Here is a 23,529-nt window from a genome sequence, read left to right on the forward strand (position 1 = left end):
CTCTTCCTGACTGCTATAAGCAGGATCACTCACAAAACCGGAAGCTCTCCAGTTCAGCTACACTGGCAGCCAATCAGTTCCTGAGATGCACTTGTCTCCGTCCCCTGTGCTAAGGTTACAGACAGATGCGCCCGCATAAACACAAGCTTTATGTGGGTTCATGGCATTCAAACCCTGGTCCTTGTGTTTATATACATGAAGTGCTCTTACCCACACCAAGCCATCTTTCTAAGGTTTTTTTCTTTTTTCTTTAAACAAAACATTGGTCTGTTTTTTGCCATCAGTGAGTACTGATGGTGCCTGGGGTGGGCGGTGTAGAAGTTGGAAGCCCTGTGTACTTTGGTCTTTTTCAGTGAAGTTAAGGGGATCAAAGCTTTTGGGCTCTTCATCACCACCATGCTCAGAGCCCTGAGGTAAAAAAGGTTCATGTTCCAGTCTGCTGCTCTTTGATTTAAAAATATTACTTTCCTTATATTTTAAGAGTAATGTGTTACTGTCTTAGCAAATTTCCAAAAATATTGATAAGAAGAAGACAAAATTCCCACCTTGCTCCACCATTTGGAGACAACCACCACTGAACCCATCAGATAGACTTTTCAGCTTTCCCAGTGCATTATCGTGTATACGTCATACATTTAGATATAAACATAGAGAGATAGTTTTATTTCATCTTACAGCAGCAGTATAATTGTTAATGACTATATACTATTCCATTAAGTGTAGTACTTAATGCATTCCTCTGTCTATCCATGGGTGGAGCTTCTCACTGCTGCAGGCACGTGTAAGATCTCCTCAAGTTATGGATTACCAATTCCCTGAGGCTGAATTGTTTGATCAAATAGTGCATGAAGTATCAAACAAATGACAGGTCCTCTTCACTTAAATTGTAGGTTTAACTGAGTAATATTAGAACATATTCACTTTATCGTAGGTTTAGCTGAGTAATAATAGAACATTTTTTGAGATCAGGATAATTTATCAGAGGTGAATTTGAGAAGATCAGTTATGTTGCACTTAATGATAAACAGGCTCCATAATTTGTTCCTGCAAATTCATTTTGGTTGAATTAGTAAATTAGCAAATTCACTTAGTTCTAAGCATATTTTTTTAAAAAGTGCATGCATGAGTGTGTGCGCATGTGTGTATGTGTGTGTGTGTGTGTGTGTGTGTGTGAGAGAGAGAGAGAGAGAGAGAGAGAGAGAGAGAGAGAGATGTGTAGGTATGAAGTGTCCAGGTCAGAGGATAATGCTGGAGAGGTGAATCTCTCCTTCTAACTTCATGTTGGCTCCAGGGCTGGAACTTGGGTCTCCAGGTTTGGGGGGCAGGCTCTTGACCTGCTGCAGGGACATCTTGCTGGCCCCTCAGCATGATTTCCTTTACCAGATTCTGCCCGAGTGTGGTACAGCTGTTACCTGGAACAGCAAGGGAAATGCACTTTGGGATCAAAAGCCAACATAGTTTTGCCAGTGTGCAGTGGCCAGACTGCAGAATGAGGAAGACAAGAGATTCTAGCTTTAGATAGAAAGTTGAAGTTATGGTGGACACACCACTTAACGTTTGCTCTAAGATTTGTTGTTTTAATGTACTAAAGAAAAATTTTTTAGTATATTTGTATTTGTTTGAAGTTGATGAAAATCCTGTTCAAAACCATTGGTATTGGGCTTGGTAGATAGATATCTGTACTTTATTTGTTTGCAAGCATGAATGTCTGAGTTTGGATCCTCAAGACCCATCTTGAAATTCAGGCATGGCAGTATGCTCCTGTTTGGGAGGCAAAGGCTGCGGGGTCCCTGGCATTCCCTGGCCAGACAACCTAGACAAACTGGTGAACTCCCAGTTCAGTGAGCAACCCTGCCTCAAAAGGTAAGGTAGAAAGTTATTGAGGGAGAGATTCCTCAGAATCCACTTCTGACCATCCTCATGCCTATGTTCACACATGCACACACACAAAACACATATTCACAAATGCAGCATGTACATACACAGAGAGAGACAGAGACAGAGAGATGTAGTCTTCAGTTCAAAGACAGCTATTTCTCTTTTCTTTTTCTTTCACACTGTAGAAGACTTGATTGAGTGCCCACAAATGTATACATACATGCATATACCTGCAGGCACGTGTGCGCACACACCCACACACACATACCCACACACGCACAGAGAGAGGAGCAAGAGAGAGCACAGGTGCACAGTTGTTCAGTTGTTTACATCCTGTCTGCTCAGGAACAAGTCCTTGAAAGCATTCGCTGCCAAGCCCTGGCATCTGTATGATGCATCCAATGGACTGGTGGCATTCTGAAAGCCATCATAATCTTTACTTAGTAAAAGGAGACAGCATTGGAATTACTTTATTACTGATGATACAGCAGCTAGGAGAGCTGTCTCCTTTGGCTCCATGAAATTTTAATGAAAACTGGGAATTCCTTTTCAATCTCAAGCTTGTCATGACTGGCATCCTGGGCCAGTTATTGCTGCAGAGCTGTGCCCAGCAAGATGTCTGGCAGCATCAGACTAGGCAGCTGTCACTTCTCCACCAGTGACAAACAAATATGCCTCTGGTTGCTGGAAAATGTCCCCTAGTTTGGAAAAACCCAGAAAGATCATTCTATTTTCCATTTAGAGTCTCCAGTTTGACTTGTGTTGGAAGGATTTCTGTTTGTCTGAGACATGGATGGCTTCCCCAGGGACTTGGGATGTGAGCTCCTTGCTCTTTCAGCAGGGGCTGCCTTCCCAGTCCTCCCACACGGTGCGCCTGCTTCCTCTTTCCCCAGGTAACCATCGTGGAGAAGGCCGACAGCTGCAGTGTGCTCCCCAGCCCTCTGTCCATCAGCACCAGGAACAGGATGACCTTCCTGTTCGCCAACTTGAAAGACAGAGACTTTCTGGTGCAGAGGATCTCAGATTTCTTGCAGCAAACGACTTCTAGGATCTATTCAGACAAAGAGTTTTCGGGAAGCTGCAACAGCTCAGATGATGAGGTTGGTGGGAGACACCCGAGCATAGTAGGGCTACTCCTATGTTCACCGGAGCATCGTGGGGTCAGCCCTGATGTGTGCACCTCTTTGTCCAACTTGTTTGACTGTCAAATTTAACAGCTGTGTTAAGCCCCAAGTGCCAGCGCAGTATCTCAGCAGGATCGTCTTCAGTTATAAGGAATTGAAATTTGATCATAGCTCTATGATCAAGCAGTGGGTCTCGACTTTCCTAATACTACAACCCTTTAATGCAGTTCCTCAGGTTTTGGTGATCTCCTAACTATAAATTATTTCATTATCACTTTATAACTGTAATTTTGCTACTATGATGAATCATTGCGCAAATATGTTTTTTCGATCTTAGGAAACTCCTGTGAAAGGGTCATTTGACCCTCAAAAGGGTTGCCACCCAGAGTGTCACATAAACTAGTCAAGTGATCTGCTACAGAGCTATAACCCCAGCCTTCACTAAGTTCTCCAGGCTGGCCTTGAACTCACGCTGTAGCCCACAGAGGCTGTGACGTGCAATCCCTTAGCTTCAGCATTAGCTGGAATTCCAGGTTTATACCACCAGGCCCAGTTTCAGCCTTTTTAAGTTGGAGATATCATTAAGTGACCTGTTCTGATTACACGAAAAGTGACTCCTTTCTATTTAATGGCATCCGTGGGAAGGGTTCCGAAATCAGACCTGAAATATAGCATCACTATGGTGATTCTTCTGTGCTGGAATGCACAGGCCACCATCCAAAGAACAGTCAGCCGGAGTGGCGGAGGAAGCTTCAGTTAGCTAAAGACAGCAAGGTTGTGGGGACCAACCCTGTCCCTGCTGCCTAGTCACATCTGTAGCATTTTTGAGATGCCAGAAACTAGACCGGAGGCAAAACAGTTTTCAAAGCTTTTTGCTTCTGCCGTGTCCTGCTTCACTTGGAGGCAAATCAGTGAAGCGGATAACCGCACACTTTTATTGAGATAATACAGGGAAAATGTTTTGTCTTAAGTTAACTTGGCAATAGTGCTCTAATCTCTCCGCAGATAATAGAAATCCTTGAACAGTTTTCCTTTGTTCTTTTTCTTTTTCTTTCCTTCTTTCTTTTCCTTTTTTTGTGGGGTGGGGGCACAGAGAACCAGCCTGGAACTTGGCTGTGTAGCTGACAATGGCTCCACCTTCTGGGATGCTGGGATTATAGACTCAGGTCACCTCAGCCCGTTTCTGTGCTGCTGGGGATGAAGCCCAGGGCTGTGTGCACTGTAAGCAAACCCTTTACCAGCTGAGCTACACGCCTGGCCCCAGGAGGCCAAACTCTGGAGCAATGAATGCTGGAGTTTATGACTTAGCCCCAGATTAACTTCTGAAAGGTGTTGACTTGCTGGTATTTCCCGCTTCTTCACCCAGCAAGAGGGAAAACATGACCTAGCTGTTAATACTGTACAGAGAAGGGAGCTATGCCACCAGGCCCATTCACGTGTGTCCCTCTCCATTGACAGGTGTATTCTCAGCCCAGCAGCCTCGTTTCCTCCAGTCCCCAGAGAAGCACAAGCTCGGATGCTGATGGAGAACGCCCCTTTAACCTCAATGGCAACAGTGTCCCTACAGCCACCCAGACCCTCATGACCATGTACCGGCGGCGATCTCCTGAAGAATTCAACCCAAAATTGGTGGGTGCATTTTCCTGTCCACTGAAACTCACTGGATTAGAACAAAAGAAAACAAAACATTTTAAGATTTATTTTAGATATTTTTGGGGGTGTGTGTGTGTATACACATGCAGTTGGAGGCCAGAGGGAGCTCGGATCCCTAGGAGGTGGAACTATAGGCATTTTCAGCTTGTTATGTAGATCCTGGGATCTGAATTCTGACTGTATACTCTTGACCACTGAGCCATTTCTCCTGTCCCCATGTAGATATTTTTATTGTAATTAAACTAACATCAATAGAAATGGCCTTAAATGTTTGTAGAGATATCTCTAACATATTTTTTCATAAATAAGTAAAAACAATTTTTATCTAAGTGTGTCATTAGCTTGCAGAGTGGTTTTATGGAAACCTTGGGAGTCATAGTGCCTGTGTGACTTCTTTGTCTTTGGCCTTATTTTTTTTTAACTCCTGTGTAAACCAAACAACAAATAATGATGCTCTTTCTTGGCCCACATTTAAGTCACCAATTCGCATTCACGGGGGCCATTCACACAAAACTACAAGTATGACCAGCATTCTACTGGCTAGTGATTGGTCTACCATCAAGTAGCTACTGAACAGGAGACTCTGATAGAACAGGCTATGAGTGGATAAAATTAGGAAAAAACTCTAAGCATCCAGAGCTCTACATTCTCAGGAGTTCTGCTCAGAGTCAACTGTCCATCAACAGGGATCAGCCCGATCTCTCGTGGTGCCTTAGGACCTCCCATCAGAGCCTAATGGGGGATCGGTCATGCCCCACTATGTCTTTCAGGCCAAAGAGTTTTTGAAAGAACAAGCCTGGAAGATTCACTTTGCTGAGTATGGGCAGGGAATCTGCATGTACCGCACAGAGAAGACCCGGGAGCTGGTGCTGAAGGGCATCCCAGAGAGCATGCGCGGAGAGCTCTGGCTGCTGCTTTCAGGTAACAATTGCCAAGAGCAGTGCTGCAGGGTGACCGGGGCTGAGAGCAGTGCGGCAGGGTGGCTGGGGCTTCCTTCCAGCCTCCTTCCGATGCGCAGCCAAAGTCCTTTGGGATAAGATACCCAAATCACCAGGTTCTGGAGTCAATAGTATCTTCCTTCACAGGGGAGTTTCCAAGGTCACTGTCCCTATTCTCCAATGCGGTGGTTTCTTCTGTTTCTCCAGTGAGGCTGTTGAGGGGGAGGGAACAGGATCTGAAGTAGAAGTGTAATACTTTGTGAGTTGAAGTGCTGTTTTCTCCTGGAAATGTTGACTTCATCGAGAATCCTTCAGTGGGACTGGTTATGTTTTCTTTGGAGATGGGAATACACGTCTCTCTGCTCACCCCAGCTAGGGCACCAGTAACCGACTAGAATTCACTGAAGTCTACTTAGTGAACCAATGAGCTCTAGTAGGCTTCTTTGTTCAAGCATAGGTGAGAGGGTACTTACAGGAGCATGGACCACTTACTGGCCTCTAAACCACTGAAGAAAGGTCTCCCAGAGAGGAGTGACAGCTATTAACACTATTCTCTGTCCTCAGGGCATGCTTTCTGAGACAGACAGACAGACAGACACACACACACACACACACACCACCCAGCCAGTGCCTGCAAACACAGCAGAATTCAATCCTGTATATACTAAAGATTTTCCTACACACACACACACACACACACACACACCACATTTAATAATAGAGGCTAACTTATTAACTAGGCAAGGTAAGATATTAATAAACTGGTAAAATTAAGCCATTATAACAATATACCACAATAAAAGTCATCTAAAGTGGTGAGCTAATTTCTGCGATTTTTCTACTCGATTTTTTTCTCTTTTTAATATTTCAATCATTTCAGAGAAGCCACTACTATTTTCTGCCATCTGGAAACATCTAGTGCACCCCAGGAATCTTTGTACCCCAGTCATCAGCGTATACCTTTGACTATCGCCAAATCTTCATTTTAAAGGAAATGTTATTTACCAGTCTAACTCAGTCCGTGGGAGTATTTTTTTTTATTTGAACCTACAAATGGTCCCACCCAAGTACTTTTATCATATCTTTTTCCTTAAAAGCAAATGATATTGAAACTTAAAAATAAAGTCACTTGGCTTACAAGAAAGCCTTAACACTGTAGACCTTTCTGAAAGTAGACATAAATGGTAAAATTGACTATCATGAGATATATCTTAAAAAAATAAGAGGCTCAGATCCTAGAAATAAAATTAAAGATAGAAATTGTTTTATCTATTTTGTGTAAAGTTTGTTTGTTTGATTCCCACCCCCACGCCCCCCACCCCCATTTCACTGTGTAGACCAGACCCAGGTCCTCCCTGAAATGTTAAATGTGAGCTGGGCGTGGATGTGGATTTTTGTAATCCTAAAACTGGGGAGGATGAGGCAGGACACTCTCTACAAGTTTGAGGCCAGCCTGGGCTACCTAGTGAGTACAACACTAACCTGGGCTGCTTAAAAAGACGCTATTTCGGAAAACACAAAGTAATGCTCAAATTTGAGCCTGGTGCACTCTAACTACATCCGTTGTGATAGAGAGTTCCCTTTCTTGGTTTCTCTTACTCTACCCTGTGTTTCAGGAACTGGTCACCTTGGCAACCAGATCCAAAGCGCTGACAGTACAGGAAAGTTCCTTTCTCTCCTTCTTCAGTTTAGAACTTATTTATAGCCACATTTTAGATTTAAACGAATTCACCAAGAAACCAGTACACAGCAGCTGCACCCAGCCCACTGACGTAGACAGACGTGGGCAGAGGGTTCTATTCAGTGTTTTGTTTAAAGAGGAGGCTGTCTGTGACCAAAGGGTCTACACGCTATCCTTTGTTGGGTGTGTGTCCACATACCCATGGGTGGTGTTGATGTGGAAACCAGCCTGCCCATAGAGGTGGTCCAGTTTCTGGTTGAGAAGCCCATGTTGAGATCTGTCTGCTTTTCGTGACCTAAAGGCTGCTGCAGGTCTGGACTCTGGACCTACTGATGTCAAGTTCTAACTGTGTCCATGGAGAGCAGAGCAGCCAGTGTCAGTCTGCTTGTGACTGTCAGGCATAAGGACTGGGCCAACCATTGATTTGCTGACACTGCTCTGTAAAGTGAAATGTAAATGTTTACTTTGTCATTCTGCACATATTTTACCATTCATTTTATTTTATTTTATTTTATCTTATTTTATTGGTTTGTGAGACAGAGTTTTTCTGTGTAGCCTAGCTGTCCTCAAACTTTGTCTGTAGACCAGACTGGCCTTGAACTCACAGAGATCCACCTGCCTCTGCCTCCCAAGTGCTGAGATTAAATGTGTGTGCCACCACTGGCTACTGTTCATTTTAAATTAAACATCTTTTGAGCAATGACTCAAGATTTACCAGTGTGTACACAATGTAGTGATCTAGAATATATCCACAAATCACATCGCTGTCGGCACGGCTACTTTTACACAATTGTCACCTTGTTCCGTGCCATTGGTCAGTTATTCTTCATTTCCCATCAAGACTCCTCCCAGCTGTGGGCACCTGGTGACCTACTTCCTGTTGCTGTGAATTGTCTACTGTAGACATCTCATGTGGATGAAACCAGTTTTCAGTATTTCGTGACCGACTTCCACATAGGATAACGTTTGCCGGTTTCAAGCGTGCTGCACCCTGTATCCACATTGCACTCCTGTTTAGGGCCCAGAGCTGCGCTTCATGCATATATCCATTGATGAACAGTTTAGGCTGTTCCCTTGTCTACCCTGGGACTGTTGCTGGGACTGTTGAGTTGTGCCTTTTAGATATGTTTGTGTACGTGGGAGAAGGATTTCTGGCCTTTCTAGTGACCCCATGCTTTACCTTCTAAGCAACCCCTTGAGGGTTGGCCAGGCAGCTGCATCTTGTCACGTCCCCGTTGGTGAGGGGACAATCCAGTTTCTCCACATCCCCACTGACTCTTACTGCCTCTGCTGTTGCTGTCCTTGTGGGTGTGAAGTGCTTTCTAAGTTGAGGCTTGGGTTTAGGGAGTTTATTTCTGTTGGTTTGATTAGGTTACTTGTTTTCATTGAGTATAATATTTTAATTTATTCTTGGAGAATTTCATACATGTATATATTATACCTTGATCATATTCACCCTTCCTTCCCTTCAACCTGAGCCTATCACCACCAGGTTACTACTAACCCCAACTCAGCTTCATGTCTTGTTTTTCTTCCTTCCTTCCTTCCTTCCTTCCTTCCTTCCTTCCTTCCTTCCTTCCTTCCTCCCTCCTTCCGTTCTTCTATTTCTCCCTTCCTCCCTCCGTCCTTCCCTGCCTTCCTATAACCATACCTGAATCCAGTTAGTGTTGCCTGCGGGTAGGCATGCTATGGCTGTACGTTGTGATGTGGTCAGTATACCAGAGGCCACACCCCTGAAGAAAGGTGACTCATCTCTCTCCAGCTGCTGTCTATTGTCAGTAGGGGCTTGGTGAGCTCCTGTCAAGTCCAGAAGACCCCTTTTGACAGCAGTGCTCCCTGACCATAACAGCCTGCCCCTCCTTGTTCTGTGTTGTTCCCTGAGCCTTGGGAGTTGACAGCTTGGTTTGGGGTTCGGATGCTCCCCCTTAGAGCTCAGCACTCCACACCCACTTATTCTCTGTAGTTTTCTAATTGTGGTTTTGATTCATTTCCTCAGTCATTTATTGGCTGTTGGCGTAGTTTTCCTGTGGAAATGTCTACTGAGGTCTTTTGCCCGTTTTTAATTAGCTAATGTTCCAATTATAATATTCAGTATTTAGTTGTAAGAATTTTTTAATCGGTTTTGGATACAAAACACTTACGAGAGTTTTCAGACTATTCCATTCTGCTGTCTGTTCTCGCTGTCTAAATGCTGACCTTTGAAGCACAGTTTTTAACATTCTGGAGGATGCTTTCTTTGTCACTGTACCTTTAAGTCATGAATGCTTAGACGAGGGGTTCTCAACCTGTGGGCCGTGACCTCTTTTGAGGGGTGAACAACTGTTCCACATGGATCACCCACAACCATCAGAAAACATGAATACTTATGTTATGATTCATAACAGTAGCAAACATATGGTTATGAAGTAGCAATGAAATAATTTTATGGTTGAGGGGTCACCACTACGTGAGGAGCTGTATTAAAGGGTCACAGCATTAGGAGGGTTTAGAACCACTGGCTTTGACCTGTGCTTGCAACTGGGGCTTGAGATTATGTCTCACTGATCCGTTCGTTATGAGTTAATTTTCTGTGTGGTAGAAGGAATGGCGTAACCCCACTCCTTTCCATATGAATGAAGTGTTGTCCTGGTGTGTCTGTTGAACGGGCTCAGCTTCTCTGCATTGAGTTGTCATCTTCTCTGCATTTTCAAAGGTGACGAGATGATCATAAATATGGGAATTTATGTCTGGATTTCAGATTTTAATACAATGACTTATATTTCTGTCTGTGAGTATCACACAGCCAAAATTACTGTAACTTTGTCATAAGATGTAAGACAAAGAAATGTGGGCCTTCCAATTCTTTCCTTTCAAGATTGGTTGGACCATTTGGAGTCACTTACAAAGAATTTAGGATCAGCTAATCAGCAAAGGGCTCCTGTGGTTTTGATATTATGTTAAATCTGTCGGTAAGTTTGGGAGTTTTTCTCTCTTAGCAGAGTTGTCTTCTAATCTGTGGACAGAGGATAAATTTATTTAGATTTGGATCTTTGTTCATTTCTCTGAGCTACGTTTGTAGCCTGCATTGTGTTAGGCCTGGCTTATGTTATTTCATTACACTCCTAAGTATTTTAATTTTTGATCCTATTATAAATGGGATTATTTCCTTTCATCTGGAAGTTGCTCATTGTTAGCAAATATGCGTGGAACTTAGTTTTGTATATTTATCCTGTATCTTGTATCTTTAATGTATTCATTTTTCTACTCTAGTTTTTATTTACATTTGTCTAGTGGTTACCTAATGGGGGGGGGGACCTTCTCATGTACTTGTTACCCTGTGGTAGGCCTCTTTTTGAATAATGTCTGTTTCTTTGCCTACTTTTAATTGGACTTTTTCTGATTTGTTATTATTTTGTGCTCTTTTCCTATTGTTTCATATAACTTTTTTGTGATCTTCAAGTCCTCTGTAGCAGTATGGACAGTCATGAGCTGCCTGACTCAGTCGCCAGGAACTGAATTCCCATCCTCTACGAGAGCAGCAAGTGATCTTTACTGCTGAGCTGTCTTGCCAGCCCCTATTTTTTTTTTATTCTTTTATTTATCATTAGTATGTGTATATGGTGTGTGTGTGTGCCACAGGGCACGTGTGCCAGTCAGAAAACAATACATTTAATGTTGATTCTCTCCACTCTGAGTTCCAGGGATCAAACTCAGGACCTCAGACTTGCAGGGCAAGTGCTTTTCAGAGACACCTAAATCCCCTTTACAGTCGTGTATTTTGGATAAGCACTCTTTATCGAATGCATGGTTTACTTGTAGTGTTTTCCATCCTGTTAGCTTCCTCTTGTTGCTTGAGTCAAGCTTTGAACTTACATGATCTTACCTGTTTCTATGTTTACTGCCTGTGCCCTGTGGATATGACTGGTATCACATGCAAAGATTAATTGCTCTGTAAGAAATGTCCTCCCTGTTCTCCTCTGGCCCTTTTAGACTTTATCGCTTATGCTCTAACCCTTGACACATGTTGTTGACTGGGGGTGTCTGTCAGGTGAGGGTTCGGTTTCATTCTTCTGAGTGTGAATATTCACCTTTCCCAGTGGCAGTGTAAAGTCATACTGAGATTGGGTCTTAGTTATTGACACAGATGGGTGTTTCTGCCTGTGAGAATCTTAACATAAAGATCTCAAGTCAGTAACTGTTGGCCCTATTCTGCAACCCCATCTCTGCAACCCAAGGGGCTGTCCCATCAGAGGTAGAGACTCAGCTCTACTGTGAGGACCCTCGCCGCTGCTGCCTGCAGCTTTAGCAAGCCCTAGGCTCTCCTGTCACTGTTATGTCACCATTGCAGAAGAGCTTTAAGAAACAGGCTAAAAGTTATTTTGAGAGGCAATCCTATTCTCAAGTGAGACTTTAACAGATCCTCTCATAAAATAAAAGCCAAGAGAGCAACCAAGAGTGAGAATTCAGCCTGGCTCACTCTGTCTGGCGTTCCTCTTATGTCCCTATGCAGCCCTCAGTGCTGTCTGTGTGGGCTTGGAACACTTTTTCGAACCTTTAGCACATGCTGGGAGGTGGCGTGGCCAGGTCGCTGAGGGACCGAGAGAGGGAAGAAGGTCACAGGTAAATTACCAGTCTAGGTGTCACTGAAAACACCCTATAAAGGTGATCTTTTTTTCAGTTTCCTTTGCTTGGTGGAAAAGCAGAGTGTCAGCCAATCATTGCTGTCTATAGCTGGAACAGCAGGATTTCAGCTTTCTTGATGTCCTATCTGTTGTGTCCCAGGGGCCATCAATGAAAAGGCCACACACCCCGGGTACTACGAGGATCTTGTGGAGAAGTCTATGGGAAAGTACAATCTGGCCACCGAGGAGATTGAGAGAGACTTACACCGCTCCCTTCCAGAACACCCAGCTTTCCAGAACGAAATGGGCATCGCGGCTCTGAGGAGAGTCTTAACGGCTTATGCTTTTCGCAATCCCAACATAGGGTACTGCCAGGTAACTGCCGCAAGTTGTGTTTGGGGAGGGCTCCTCCCCAAGTATCCTCCAATCTCAAACCCAACCTGCAGTCTCAGTTCTTATAGTCCTGTAAGAGGAGAATTCAGATGAGATTCAGCATCAGACCAGCCAGCCGGGAGTTTAATTAGAGCAAGCAAGGAAGCCCAGGCAAGCAGCGATGGGCCCAAGCCCTGCTGGCAGCGGGTTTGTAACTCTCTTCTCCCAGTTTTCCCCTCTGTCATGCCTCTCTCCATGTGATCATTTACAGGGAAGGGGCTGCTTTTCTCAAAACATTGTTTTACACAGATTTTAACCTGTTGTAAGTAGACAATGTAAGAAGCCAGAGTATGTATAAGGGCTTACATATCCCCAAAGTTGAAACGTTTTTACTTGGGGAAATGGCAGCAGGACTCTATGCCTCTTCTCCTAGAGGAGTCTGACCTGGCTAGGCTGTACCACCATTGACCCTTGCATTGGTTTGGGAGACTCTGAGCTGACCCACCCACTGTCCATCACGTTCAGTTTTTGGGACCTGGCCGGTCAGTCCTCTGCAAATCTAACCTCCTTCCTAACACTTTCTTTTGTTTTGTTTGCCAGCAGATAACAGACAGGGAGACACTCTGGCTAATGGGGGTCATCGCAGCAGGGTGACTTAACCTAGGCACCATCAGCATTGTGGGTTCAAGTGATGTAGGAAAAACTCAGTGACAAGATTGATGTTATCAAGGTTTGGGGGATGGATTTACTCATACCAAGTAGAGTTTTGCTGAGGGGACTCTCTCCCCCAGGTACCCCAAAGATAAGTAGTGTGCTAACCAGACCTGTTAGGGATAAGCAGAATATGAGGGCGGGATGTAAGTGCTTGTTCACCACTGGGCAGCAGCAGTCAGGCCCATCCCCAGAGAACACGCCTCTAACAGGCAGCTCAAGCGGGCAGCACAAGGTCTCGACCAATGCTAAGCCCTCAACTGCTGTAAAGCCCCCACATTCTCTTCCGGAGAAAAGCCAGATGGGAGATGACCCCAGGTGAGGAGGTGTAGCTGTCGATGCTAAGTCTCCATCCGCCCAGTGGCCAGACTTGCAAGCCTCCTGTTTAAATTGTGCAAAGTGTGACTGGAGCTGGGACCTGAAGGAGATTTAAGGATGACATTGTGTATGAAATGCATAACCCTGAGGTCTATGGGGTGTATACAAGTTAGGAAAATCTCTTGTTGGAAGCCAAATCCATTTTGGGTGTTAGCTCCAGTCAGCCATGCACAGGCTTAGCAAACTGCTCTTCCTCCACATCTGAGTCCACGGAGCCCACTGGGAGAACGAATGGTTTCTATAGGAAGAGAACTCTATGTCCCGGGTGCTGTGGTCAGCATCTCTGTCACCTCTCCACCAGGCAATAGCTGAAACCGCCACTCTGAGGAGAAAAGTCGCCTCCAGATGTTGTAAGGTCTTCAGAGAAGCAGCCTCCTTAACTCCAGATGTTGTAAGGTCTTCAGAGAAGCACCCTCCTTAACTCCTGCCCTAAGAAGGGAGCCAAAGGCCACAGAGGCTTTTCTGTGCCAGTCTCTGTTTAGCTGAGTGGCTAGGGAAGGTCTTTTGCTCAGCACCCCACTGACCTGCCTTCTATCCTGTGGGCGGAGTCCCCAGCTTCTGTTGGGATTGCCTGTCTGCTTCTCAAACATGTCCTGTGACTAAACACACAGCTTTCCCATGCTAGGGTTATGTTTTAACATGTGTTAAAGTCAATACTTAATGCAGACTAACAGAAAAACTATTGCCCACATAAAATTAAAATAGTGTCGTATTCTAGTACCTTGAACGTAAGTCACACACACACACACACACACACACACACACACACACACACCAGTTTCCCCTACCACATTATTTTCGGGTTTGGTTTTCTCGTTGGGCACAGCCGTCAGGCTGGAGAGCCTGCCATCCCAGCTTCCCCTGCTCCCTCCTCTCACCCAGGACCCAGGACAAAGTAGAACCGTGGAGCCCTGTCTTCTTGCCTGATGGCTGAGGAGCTGACCTTTATCGAGGCCGTGGACTAGAACTGGCAGGCTAATTCTCATGTGGAATTTTAATAACAACTTGGAATACCAAGGCTTTTAAGGAGGAACCTTTTCATCCAAACACCTCTTAGGGGATGTATATTGCACAAGTCTGATGAATTGGTACTAGTTTCTAGAAGATCAAAAGGAACTCACAAGCCGCTTGGCCTCTGACAGAATAGAATTCATTTTTACCTTTTGATCTTCATATTTTAATTAAGGGACAGTTAACGTTGAGCCGCTTAGTGGTTATGAGCTTTCTGATAATATCTTTTAATAAAATAAAGTTCCTTTAGAATTTAAATCACCATTACTTATCTTGAGCATCTTTTCCTGAGGAACACAGGCGGAGAGCTCCAAGTCTGAAAGGGCTCCTTGTTCTCCGAGGGCAGCCTGGAGCCCTGTGCTTGGCTATAGGAACTATTTATGAGAGGTTAAAAGGAAATATTTTCCTCCCCTGCATTAAGGATTAAGAATACTGAAGGGATTTAACAGGCTGAAAGTTTTGTCCAGCAGGCTTGGGGCAGGGGCTCTGCAGTGAGGACTTGCCTCTGCATGCTTGAGTCAGGTCAACTGTGGTGCCAGTGAAGACAGACAGACAGATCCTTGGCAGTTGCTGAAGAGGACTTGTGGATTTTCCATTCTAAAGGGGAATAAGCAGACTGAACTCAGAAGAATATTCACCAAGTTTTTGTGGCCCGGAAGTTCAAAGCTTATTTATCTGGCTTTTCTTGGGAGTTTATTGGCACCTACAAGAATGGCCTTTCTTTTTTCTTTTTTTCTTTTTTGGTCAGTGTTGTGAGCAAACTATGTCAGAAAAATAGACAAACAAATTTATATCTTTCCATAATGCCAGAATTTAGTGAAGAACAATAAATCTATGAAGAGCCAGCAGTTCAGTGGCAGGAATTTGTCATATCTTCCACTTTCATGGCAGTCAGGCTCAGCTGAGTACAGGTTTCAAATTCTAACCTTGATTACAACTACCACCTCTCGTGTCAAACTTGATACAGTCTTTCTGTCTGTCTGGGATATAGAATGGCTAGATAGAGTTAAAGAGGCTGTGTCTCAGACCCTGACTGGCATAAATGTCGATAGAGCCGTGCTGATAAGGGACCTCAGCCACTGCCAGGAGGAAGCTGCTGTGGTAGCCTCGGTGATGAGGGTCCCAGGGTTCCCAGAGCTATAAAGCTCAGTTCGTCTGCAGAGGCAAACTGGGAGGCCTGCAGGAGAGGAAGAGGCCCACAGATGGATGGATGAGGAGAGGCCCAGACATCTCAGCCCCTGGGACAACCCTGTGACAATCAGCCATTCTCTGCCTGTGGCTCCAGCATGCGCACACTAGGTAGCACAAAACAAGTTGGTGGCAGTTCTTCCATTGCAGCCCTGGCTGCCCTTCTCTTTATGGGCTCTAGGTGAGGGGGTTAGACCCTTTCTTCAGTTCACAAAGTTCTTGGCCTGAATACGCTGATAGAATTTTAATCCTTCCCCACTCCCCTACAATCTTAGTTCTGCCCAGTTTATTGATAAGGCACCTACTTGCAGGAATAGCTCATTTCTTGAGTCTGTGCTGCACGGGTGGAGCCAGATAGATGGTGGAGGCTGCTTTTCAAATGGCCTACCCTGAGATACCACTGGTTTCCCATAGTTTGGAGTAACATAGAGTGGGCTCAGCCCCTCGACAGTGAACAAGATTGCCACGGTGTATGTTTGCTGTATTCAGACCGTGTTTGATGGCGTCCCCTCTCTCTCTCTCTCTCTCTCTCTCTCTCTCTCTCTCTCTCTCTCTCTCTCTCTCTCTCTCTCCTTCCCTCAGGCCATGAACATTGTCACTTCAGTGCTACTGCTGTATGCCAAAGAGGAGGAGGCCTTCTGGCTGCTTGTGGCCTTGTGTGAGCGCATGCTTCCCGACTACTACAACACCAGAGTTGTAGGTATGTGGGGCTGGATTTAAACACCTTAGCCTGCCTCCATAGGAAAAAGATTGTAGCAGTGTATTAGTTCTTCTCCTCAGAGCTGCGACAAGACGCCTGGCCAGAGATCAACTTAGGAGAGGAAGGGTTTGTTGTGGCTCGGAATTTGCCCACACAGGGCAAGTCACGGCATGGTGGTGGGAACTGAAAGCGACTGGTCGGTCACATTGGGTCCCAGTGTGCAGAGAAGTGGACATTAGTGCTCAGTCTGATCTCTCTTATTAATGTAGTCCAGGACCCCAGCCCTGGGGACAGCCCACAGTTAGGGTGACCCTTACCACTGTAGTTAGACTTCTCCAGTAACACCTTCCTGGGAATGCTCAAAGGTGTGTCTCCTGGGTGATTTTAAAGTCAGAAAAACTGACCATCGCGTGTGTGGTATCAGTTTAAAATATCAGCAAGTCAGTGGTGACTGTGTACAGCTAGAATCTCTTTGAATTAAAATATATATATATATATATATATATATATATATATATATATATTTAAAAAGCAATCTATGTCTTGGGAACCCATAGCTACAGAGTGTTTATATAAATAAGGGCTTAGTAAGTGTTTTGATCAATTCTTATTGTGAATTTGTCATAGCCCAGGATCACCTGGGAAGAGATTCTCTGTGAGACATTGACTAGACCTTCAGGTGAGCCCGTGGGAATGTCTGCAGAGGATTGTCTTGCCCGCCGTAATTCATGTAAGAAAGCCCAGCCTGAGTGGGGGAGCAGTACCATTCCCTGTGTTGGGGCCCTGGGTTAAGTATAGAGAAAGCTAACTGAGAACTAAGCATAAATGTGTTCATTTCCCTCTCTGCTCTTGCCTGTGGCTCACACAGGTTCATGCAGCCTTGGCCTCCCTGAAGTGATGGACTGTACCCTGGAACTATGTACTCAATTAAACCCTTTCTCTCCTAAGTCACTTTTGGTCAAGGTATTTTTGCCATGAACACAGAGACGAAAGCAGACTATGGTCTATCCATTTGCTTAGGTTCTCCCGTAGGATGCAGGGCTAACTGGCCATTTTGTGTCATCCATTCAGGTGCCCTGGTGGACCAGGGAGTCTTCGAGGAGCTGGCCCGAGACTATGTCCCGCAGCTGTACGACTGCATGCAGGACCTGGGGGTGATCTCTACCATCTCCCTGTCATGGTTCCTCACACTCTTCCTCAGTGTGATGCCATTTGAGAGTGCAGTGGTGGTTGTGGACTGTTTCTTCTATGAAGGAATCAAAGTGATATTTCAGCTAGCTCTCGCTGTACTGGATGCCAATGTGGATAAACTCTTGAACTGCAAGGACGATGGAGAGGCCATGACTGTTTTGGGAAGGTACAGTACTATGGCTGGCTCTGGAGCCACCTCATAAGTTTGACTCCATTGAGCAAAAGGCTTATTGGTCTCTGTGGCCAAGGACATGTTTTCACATGCTTTTTCCTTTTGAATATGCATTTATTATCTGAATATTTATGGTATTATATATGTCTGTTATATATATATATATATATATATAATATATATTATATACGTCATATATGTCTGCATATATGTGCAGATAGATGCATGTGTGCACATGTGCAGAAGGTATTGAGTATCTTCGTCCATCACTCTTCATGCATTCTTTTGAGGCAAGGTCTCCCGCTGAACCTGGGACTCATATTTCCTTGGCTAGGTTGGAAGCCAGTGAACCCCTAAGATCCTCCAGTCTTGTATCTTTGCCTCCCTTGGAGCTCGAGTTACAGTGTCCTGGCGTGTTATGTGAGTGCTGGGATTCAAACTCTGCTCCGCAGGATTATGCAGCAAGTGCCCTTAAGCCTTTAACCACTGCCCCAGCTCAATATCCTTTTCTTCAAAAATGAAGGCGGTTTCTGTTCTTAAGAAAAATCTTAATGAGACCTGGTGTTGCACACTGTAATCCAAGCTGTTCAAAAGGCTGAGGCAGGAGAATTATATATTCAAAGCCAGTCTGGCCAACTTAATGTGGACCAATCTCAAAGTAAAAAGTATAAAGGGGGCTGAGGCTGCAGAGTTGCTCAGTACACACAACAACCCAGGTTCGGTCCCCAGTGCTTCAAGGAGAGATAAGCAAACAAGCAAAAGAAACAAGAAGCTCTTAGACTTTTGTTTCAATGTGCTCAGTTTGAGATCTACACCCGAGGCCTTCCAGTTCATTCCTAGTGACAGCTGGTTTGTATCTCGTCTAAGGTACCTAGACAGTGTGACCAACAAAGACAGCACCCTGCCTCCCATCCCTCATCTCCACTCCCTGCTCAGTGATGACGTGGGGCCCTACCCTGCGGTGGACATCTTCAGACTCATAGGGACGTCTTATGAGGTAGGTTTTACTTCCCGGCCATGTGGTAAAGGTGCCCCAGCGTTCCCACCCAGCTCGGGTGGGCTTCTGCTGTTGTCATACAATACAAGAATCCAGCTGCTTCATAAAGATTAAGGCTGGATTCCCCAGAATCCTAGAGCAGTGGTTCTCAACCTTCCTAATGCTGCCGCCCTTTAAAACAGTAGTGGTGACCCCTCAACCATAAAATTTTCATTGCTACTTCATAACTGCAATTTTGCTACTGTTATGAATTGTAACATAAATATTTGACGTTTGACCCCTGTGAAAGGGTCATTCGACCCCTACAAAGGTCATGACCCACAGGTTGGAACCCTAAGGCTGGCCAGGAGCTTGCAGATGAGAGCCCCATCTTTCTCATCAGAAAGATGCATAGCATCTTGTCCACAGGAGGCAGCCCTTCTAAGACCTGTAGATAAGGCCTTTCCCATCAACCCTGCAACACCTGGGCATTCAGTTTCAACATGCGTTTGGAGATGGACAGAAATCCTGTCCCCTCTTTACATTGGTTGTCTGAGGCAGGTGACTGCCTGAAGCTAAAAGCTTTGATCTCAGAGAAGGCTGCTGAGTGTATATTGGGCTTTCTCATGAGCCTTAACTTGTGTTGTAAATGGTGTGACAAGTTCTGGCCTTCTGACACCTGATCTACAAGCTTGTCAGATTCAGCACTCGGTGGACTGAGGAGCAGTCCCAGGAAATCGTCACAAATAATTCACTGCCTGTTCTTACACTAAGCAATGAGAACACCTGGAGCAGACAGTTGCGGATATAACAATTATTTATTTCTTTTTAATTTATTTTTCTTTTTACTGAGAAAAAGTCTTGTTTTATATCTTGGCCCTTCCTTGAAGTGTTCCAGTTTTCCCACTATAGATCACTGTGTAGTTTAAAGCCAATTGAAAATCTTTACTCCAGCCATCTGGAACCACACCCAGGTATTCAGGGAGCCAGATGTGACCCCACGTGTCCAGAACATTGGGATTTTAAAGGCAAAAACCACATCCTGATTTTTGGCAGTTCCAGCAGAAGCAGCTAAGAGAAGCAGCTAGCTGCGGGGGGCAGGGGGGGGGGCGTCTGTACAAACAGGCTAAGACAAGCTAGAAAAGTTATCTGGGCCACCTTGATCTTAGGATCTTGAACAGAGCTGGGTAATTTTCCACAGGATTCTCCATCAAGGGGTGATAACTCTGGGTCAAGCCTACAGTGGCCTTAGCAAGAATACAAAATGGAGGCGCTTTTGCGCTGCCTTTCCTTGTGTGGAAGTGAAGCCAACCCTGTGTGTCAGCCTCTTGAGGCCTTAGAAGTCCTGTGCTGCTACATTTGGCCCCCGGTGGTTACTGTGGGGTGGGGTGGGGTGGGGGTGTCTTTCGAGTACACGTGTGTTTCTGTATGTGTGAACTGTAGGGCATTCTCATGTCCTTCCTCGGGAGCCAACTGCCTTTGTTTTTGAGACAGGCTCTCTCCCTAACCTGGGACTTGCTCAGTAGCTAGATTGGCTGGGCGGAACCCAAAGCCTGTCATCAGAAACACCTACAATTTTAGTAAAAGGGCATGGGTGGATGTGCCTGAGGGCATTCCAGAGTCAGGTGGCCCATGAGGGCTTGGGGTTAATGAATGGTTTTACAATCTGATGGAGTGACTGGGGGTGGTAGGGGGTAAGAGGCAGAGCCTCGTAGGAGGAAATAGGTCAGTGGGGCATCTCCCAGGGAGCTCTGTCCCTGCCCTCAATTTCCACCTATATTCTCTTTCCCTGTCCTCTGATCACCATGACGTGAGCTGCCATATTCCACTGTGTCCTTACCCCATAACGGATCCTCTGAAATCATAGGCCAAAATTAACCACTCCTCCCATAAGCCTTCTCTGATGGGTGTCGTCGTGGTCACAGGCGTGGACAAAGGCCATCCATACACATGCAGAACGCTAGGGCGGAGTAGCCCACAGTCATAGGGTTCCTGCGTGGCTGCCCCACCTGGATGAAGAAAAAGATGCTTTCTAGTCCTGATACTCTCAAATCAGTCCAAACGGCTGCTGCATCCCAGACGACGAGTCAGGAGCTCCTGGGGCAGAAGGACCCTAAGACAACTCTAAGGGCCCCTTAGAGCTGCCAGTACCTGTTTACTCTATGGCCTCTTATTTCCTAAACTTTGGGTCTTAAACAATACATTAGAAAGCACAAATGCTGTGCCTTCTGCACAATGGCTTTTTTCATCAATTGCTTCCCGCCTTTTGTGAGACAGGGTCTTCTTACTAAACCCAGAGCCGCACAATTTGGCTGCCGTTCCAGAGAGCCCCATAAATCCCAGTCTCCATCTTCCCAGTAATGGTATTATTGGTTTTGGGGGGCAGGGAGTTGGTATGGCTTCTGGGGATTAGAACTCGGGTCCCCAACCCTGAGCGGCAAGCCCTTTGCTGGTGGTCACTGTAGAGCAGCCTCTGCCTGAGCTGCTGTTCAGATCAGAAGATGTCCCCGCCCTGGGAGCTTTTCTCTCCTAACTGACTTAACTGACTTAGCTAGAAGGAAATGATGGCTTGGCCAGACTTAATGGGAGTGAATCTTCTCATCATTAGTGAGTGGCAATTCCTACCAACTCCTGAATTGGGCGGTTTAGTAGAAATAAATATTATGACTTTGTTTCTTGTCTGAGTTAGGGAGACATCAGGCAGTGCTAGGCGTGTTAGAGTTTGGAGAGATAGCCAGCTCACACAATGCCCCTGTGGATGAAGGAGCCTGGAGATCTGCAAGTGTTCCTCCCCACCTCCTCCTCTCTGAGCCTTACGCTCCCCATGCCCTTAAGTGGTTAACCACAGCCTGAGATCCAAGTTTTTTTCTTGAGGGGCTTTCACTCGAAGAAGACACGTGTGACTTTGGAATTTAGTTCTGTCACTGGGTATGGGACAAGCTCTACATTATTGATTTACATACAATCCCTAAATGGCTTTCTCGTCACTGTCACGGAAGGAATTGTTCGTTCTGTGCCGCAGGTGTTTCTACCGGTCTGTGCATGTGACCCTGCGTGCTTGAGCACTTTTTTTTTTTTAGAAACACCAAAATTCCTCCTTTCTAGAAATTTGGAACTATCCGGGCCGATTTGATTGAGCAGATGAGATTCAAGCAGAGGCTGAAAGTGATCCAGACCCTGGAGGACACCACCAAACGCAATGTGGTAAGCCCTGCGAAGGGCAGCAGGGAGGGATGGGAGGTGAGATGGGGGCGGGGCAGGGGCGGGGAATACCTCACTTTGCCCCTCCCAGCTCCTGCTGGCTCCCCGCTCCAGCTAGGCAGAACTTGAGAAAGAACCTAGAGGCTTTCTCGGTGTGCTATGTTTTGAATCTCCGTGCTCCCTCGGTGTGCTGTGTTTTGAGTCTGCGCGCTCCCTTACAGGTACGGACCATTGTGACGGAGACGTCCTTCACCATCGATGAGCTGGAAGAACTGTACGCTCTTTTCAAGGTGAGTTTCAAAGTAAATTCAGAGGGATGAAAAGAACTTAATATGATGAAAAGAAGCCGCAATCACTCAGTGAGTCCTTGATCTTTCTGTTCGGTGATTTGGGGCTTCCCTGGGTCGCCAATATACATGAGAAGGAAGACAGAGCCGGGAGAACAAAGCTGTCCTGCTAAGTAAGGAGAGTAAATCGGCTCTCAGCATTAATTTAAGTGGACATTTTAGCTCTCTTCCTCACCATCTGGTACAGTTAGTTTTCTTGGACCTTAGAACATGGGATCTAAAACTCCATAGACCAGCGGTGATCCAAGTTCAAATTCTGCCTGAAATTTCTATACCTACTAAGCTCCTCCTAATCACCCTAAAAAAAAAAATGTATAGCTAGAAGCAGCAGCATGGTGTGTAGGAGGCGTGGTTAGAGTTCACTGTTTCCCAAGTCCCCTGGCGGTGGTGGCCAGTTCTGTCAGTGCTGTGGTGATGCAGAACATCATGGAAAAGGGGGAGAAAATCCTCACAGCATGGCAGCCAAGGAACAGAAAAACACTAAGAGAGGTCCAAGACAAGAGAGAGTCCTCTAGAATATGACCCACTTCCTTCAACGAGGCTCCACATCCAGAAGTTTCCATCATGTCCCGATAAAGCCAGCAAATGATGAAGGAAGACCAGGCAATCGTGACTCAGTCACATCTCAGTGATGGGATCCATCCTTCAGGGACCAAGTTAACAGCATATAGCATTGTTGTGGGGATGGCTCATAGCCAAACCCTAACAAAAACTGTCTACACGCCTAGCGAAGGGCATTGTGAGTTTAAATTCCTGTGGTTTCCATTTGTTCGTTGAGCCACTATTGGTATTGATCCTTATTAAGGATCAATAATTGATCCTTAATAAGGATCAATAAGGATCCTTAATAAGAAAAATATAACCTAATAAGTTTTAAATGTAATTCTTCTACAGAAGTTTTTTGTCTTCTCTGGTCAATGTCACGGGTTGGAGTGTGGCAGTTAACACAGTACTTGGGAGTTGGAGGCAGGAACATCAGTTCAAGAGTAATGCCAGCCTGGATTGCGTGACACCATGACTCAAAAACAAAAGCCATCAGCAGATCTCAGTGTGGTTCTTTTGAGCAGGTGAAAAGTTGATCTAGGAAGAAACATAAAGGACAGCACGGACATCCTGTAGACAGCTCTTACAGGAACTGAGCATAGAACTGAAGGGTCTCCCTAATGCGCCCTCCTACCTCTTCACCACTAGAGGGCGCCAGTGTCATTTTTCCTCTCTCCCCTGGTAGGGAGGCCAGATGTATATTGAACTTGATACACAAATCAAGCTCCTGCACTCTTCTGACGAGACATTGATTTCTATCCACCGCATCAGGAATCCACTGCTGAGCCTAGCTCTTCGTTCTCACCATGGTATCTCCTAGACTTACAGTTTCACAAGCTAGGTGCTCCTGTGTATAGTAGGAAG

General features: G+C 45.4%; 1 protein-coding gene across 1 annotated transcript in view; it reads left to right on the top strand.

Annotated features, from left to right (window-relative positions):
- Nucleotides 1-23,529, top strand: part of Tbc1d9 (TBC1 domain family member 9) — a 103,623-nt gene that overhangs the window by 68,031 nt on the left and 12,063 nt on the right. Inside the window, exons 7-15 of the mRNA XM_021169602.2 lie at nucleotides 2,772-2,978; nucleotides 4,461-4,631; nucleotides 5,426-5,576; nucleotides 12,036-12,250; nucleotides 16,118-16,235; nucleotides 17,307-17,592; nucleotides 18,466-18,595; nucleotides 21,680-21,778; nucleotides 21,997-22,065. Of these exons, the coding sequence (XP_021025261.1) occupies nucleotides 2,772-2,978; nucleotides 4,461-4,631; nucleotides 5,426-5,576; nucleotides 12,036-12,250; nucleotides 16,118-16,235; nucleotides 17,307-17,592; nucleotides 18,466-18,595; nucleotides 21,680-21,778; nucleotides 21,997-22,065 (1,446 nt within the window). The remainder of the gene's footprint in view (nucleotides 1-2,771; nucleotides 2,979-4,460; nucleotides 4,632-5,425; nucleotides 5,577-12,035; nucleotides 12,251-16,117; nucleotides 16,236-17,306; nucleotides 17,593-18,465; nucleotides 18,596-21,679; nucleotides 21,779-21,996; nucleotides 22,066-23,529) is intronic.

Source organism: Mus caroli, chromosome 8, assembly GCF_900094665.2.
Source record: "Mus caroli chromosome 8, CAROLI_EIJ_v1.1, whole genome shotgun sequence".
NCBI lineage: Eukaryota > Metazoa > Chordata > Mammalia > Rodentia > Muridae > Mus > Mus caroli.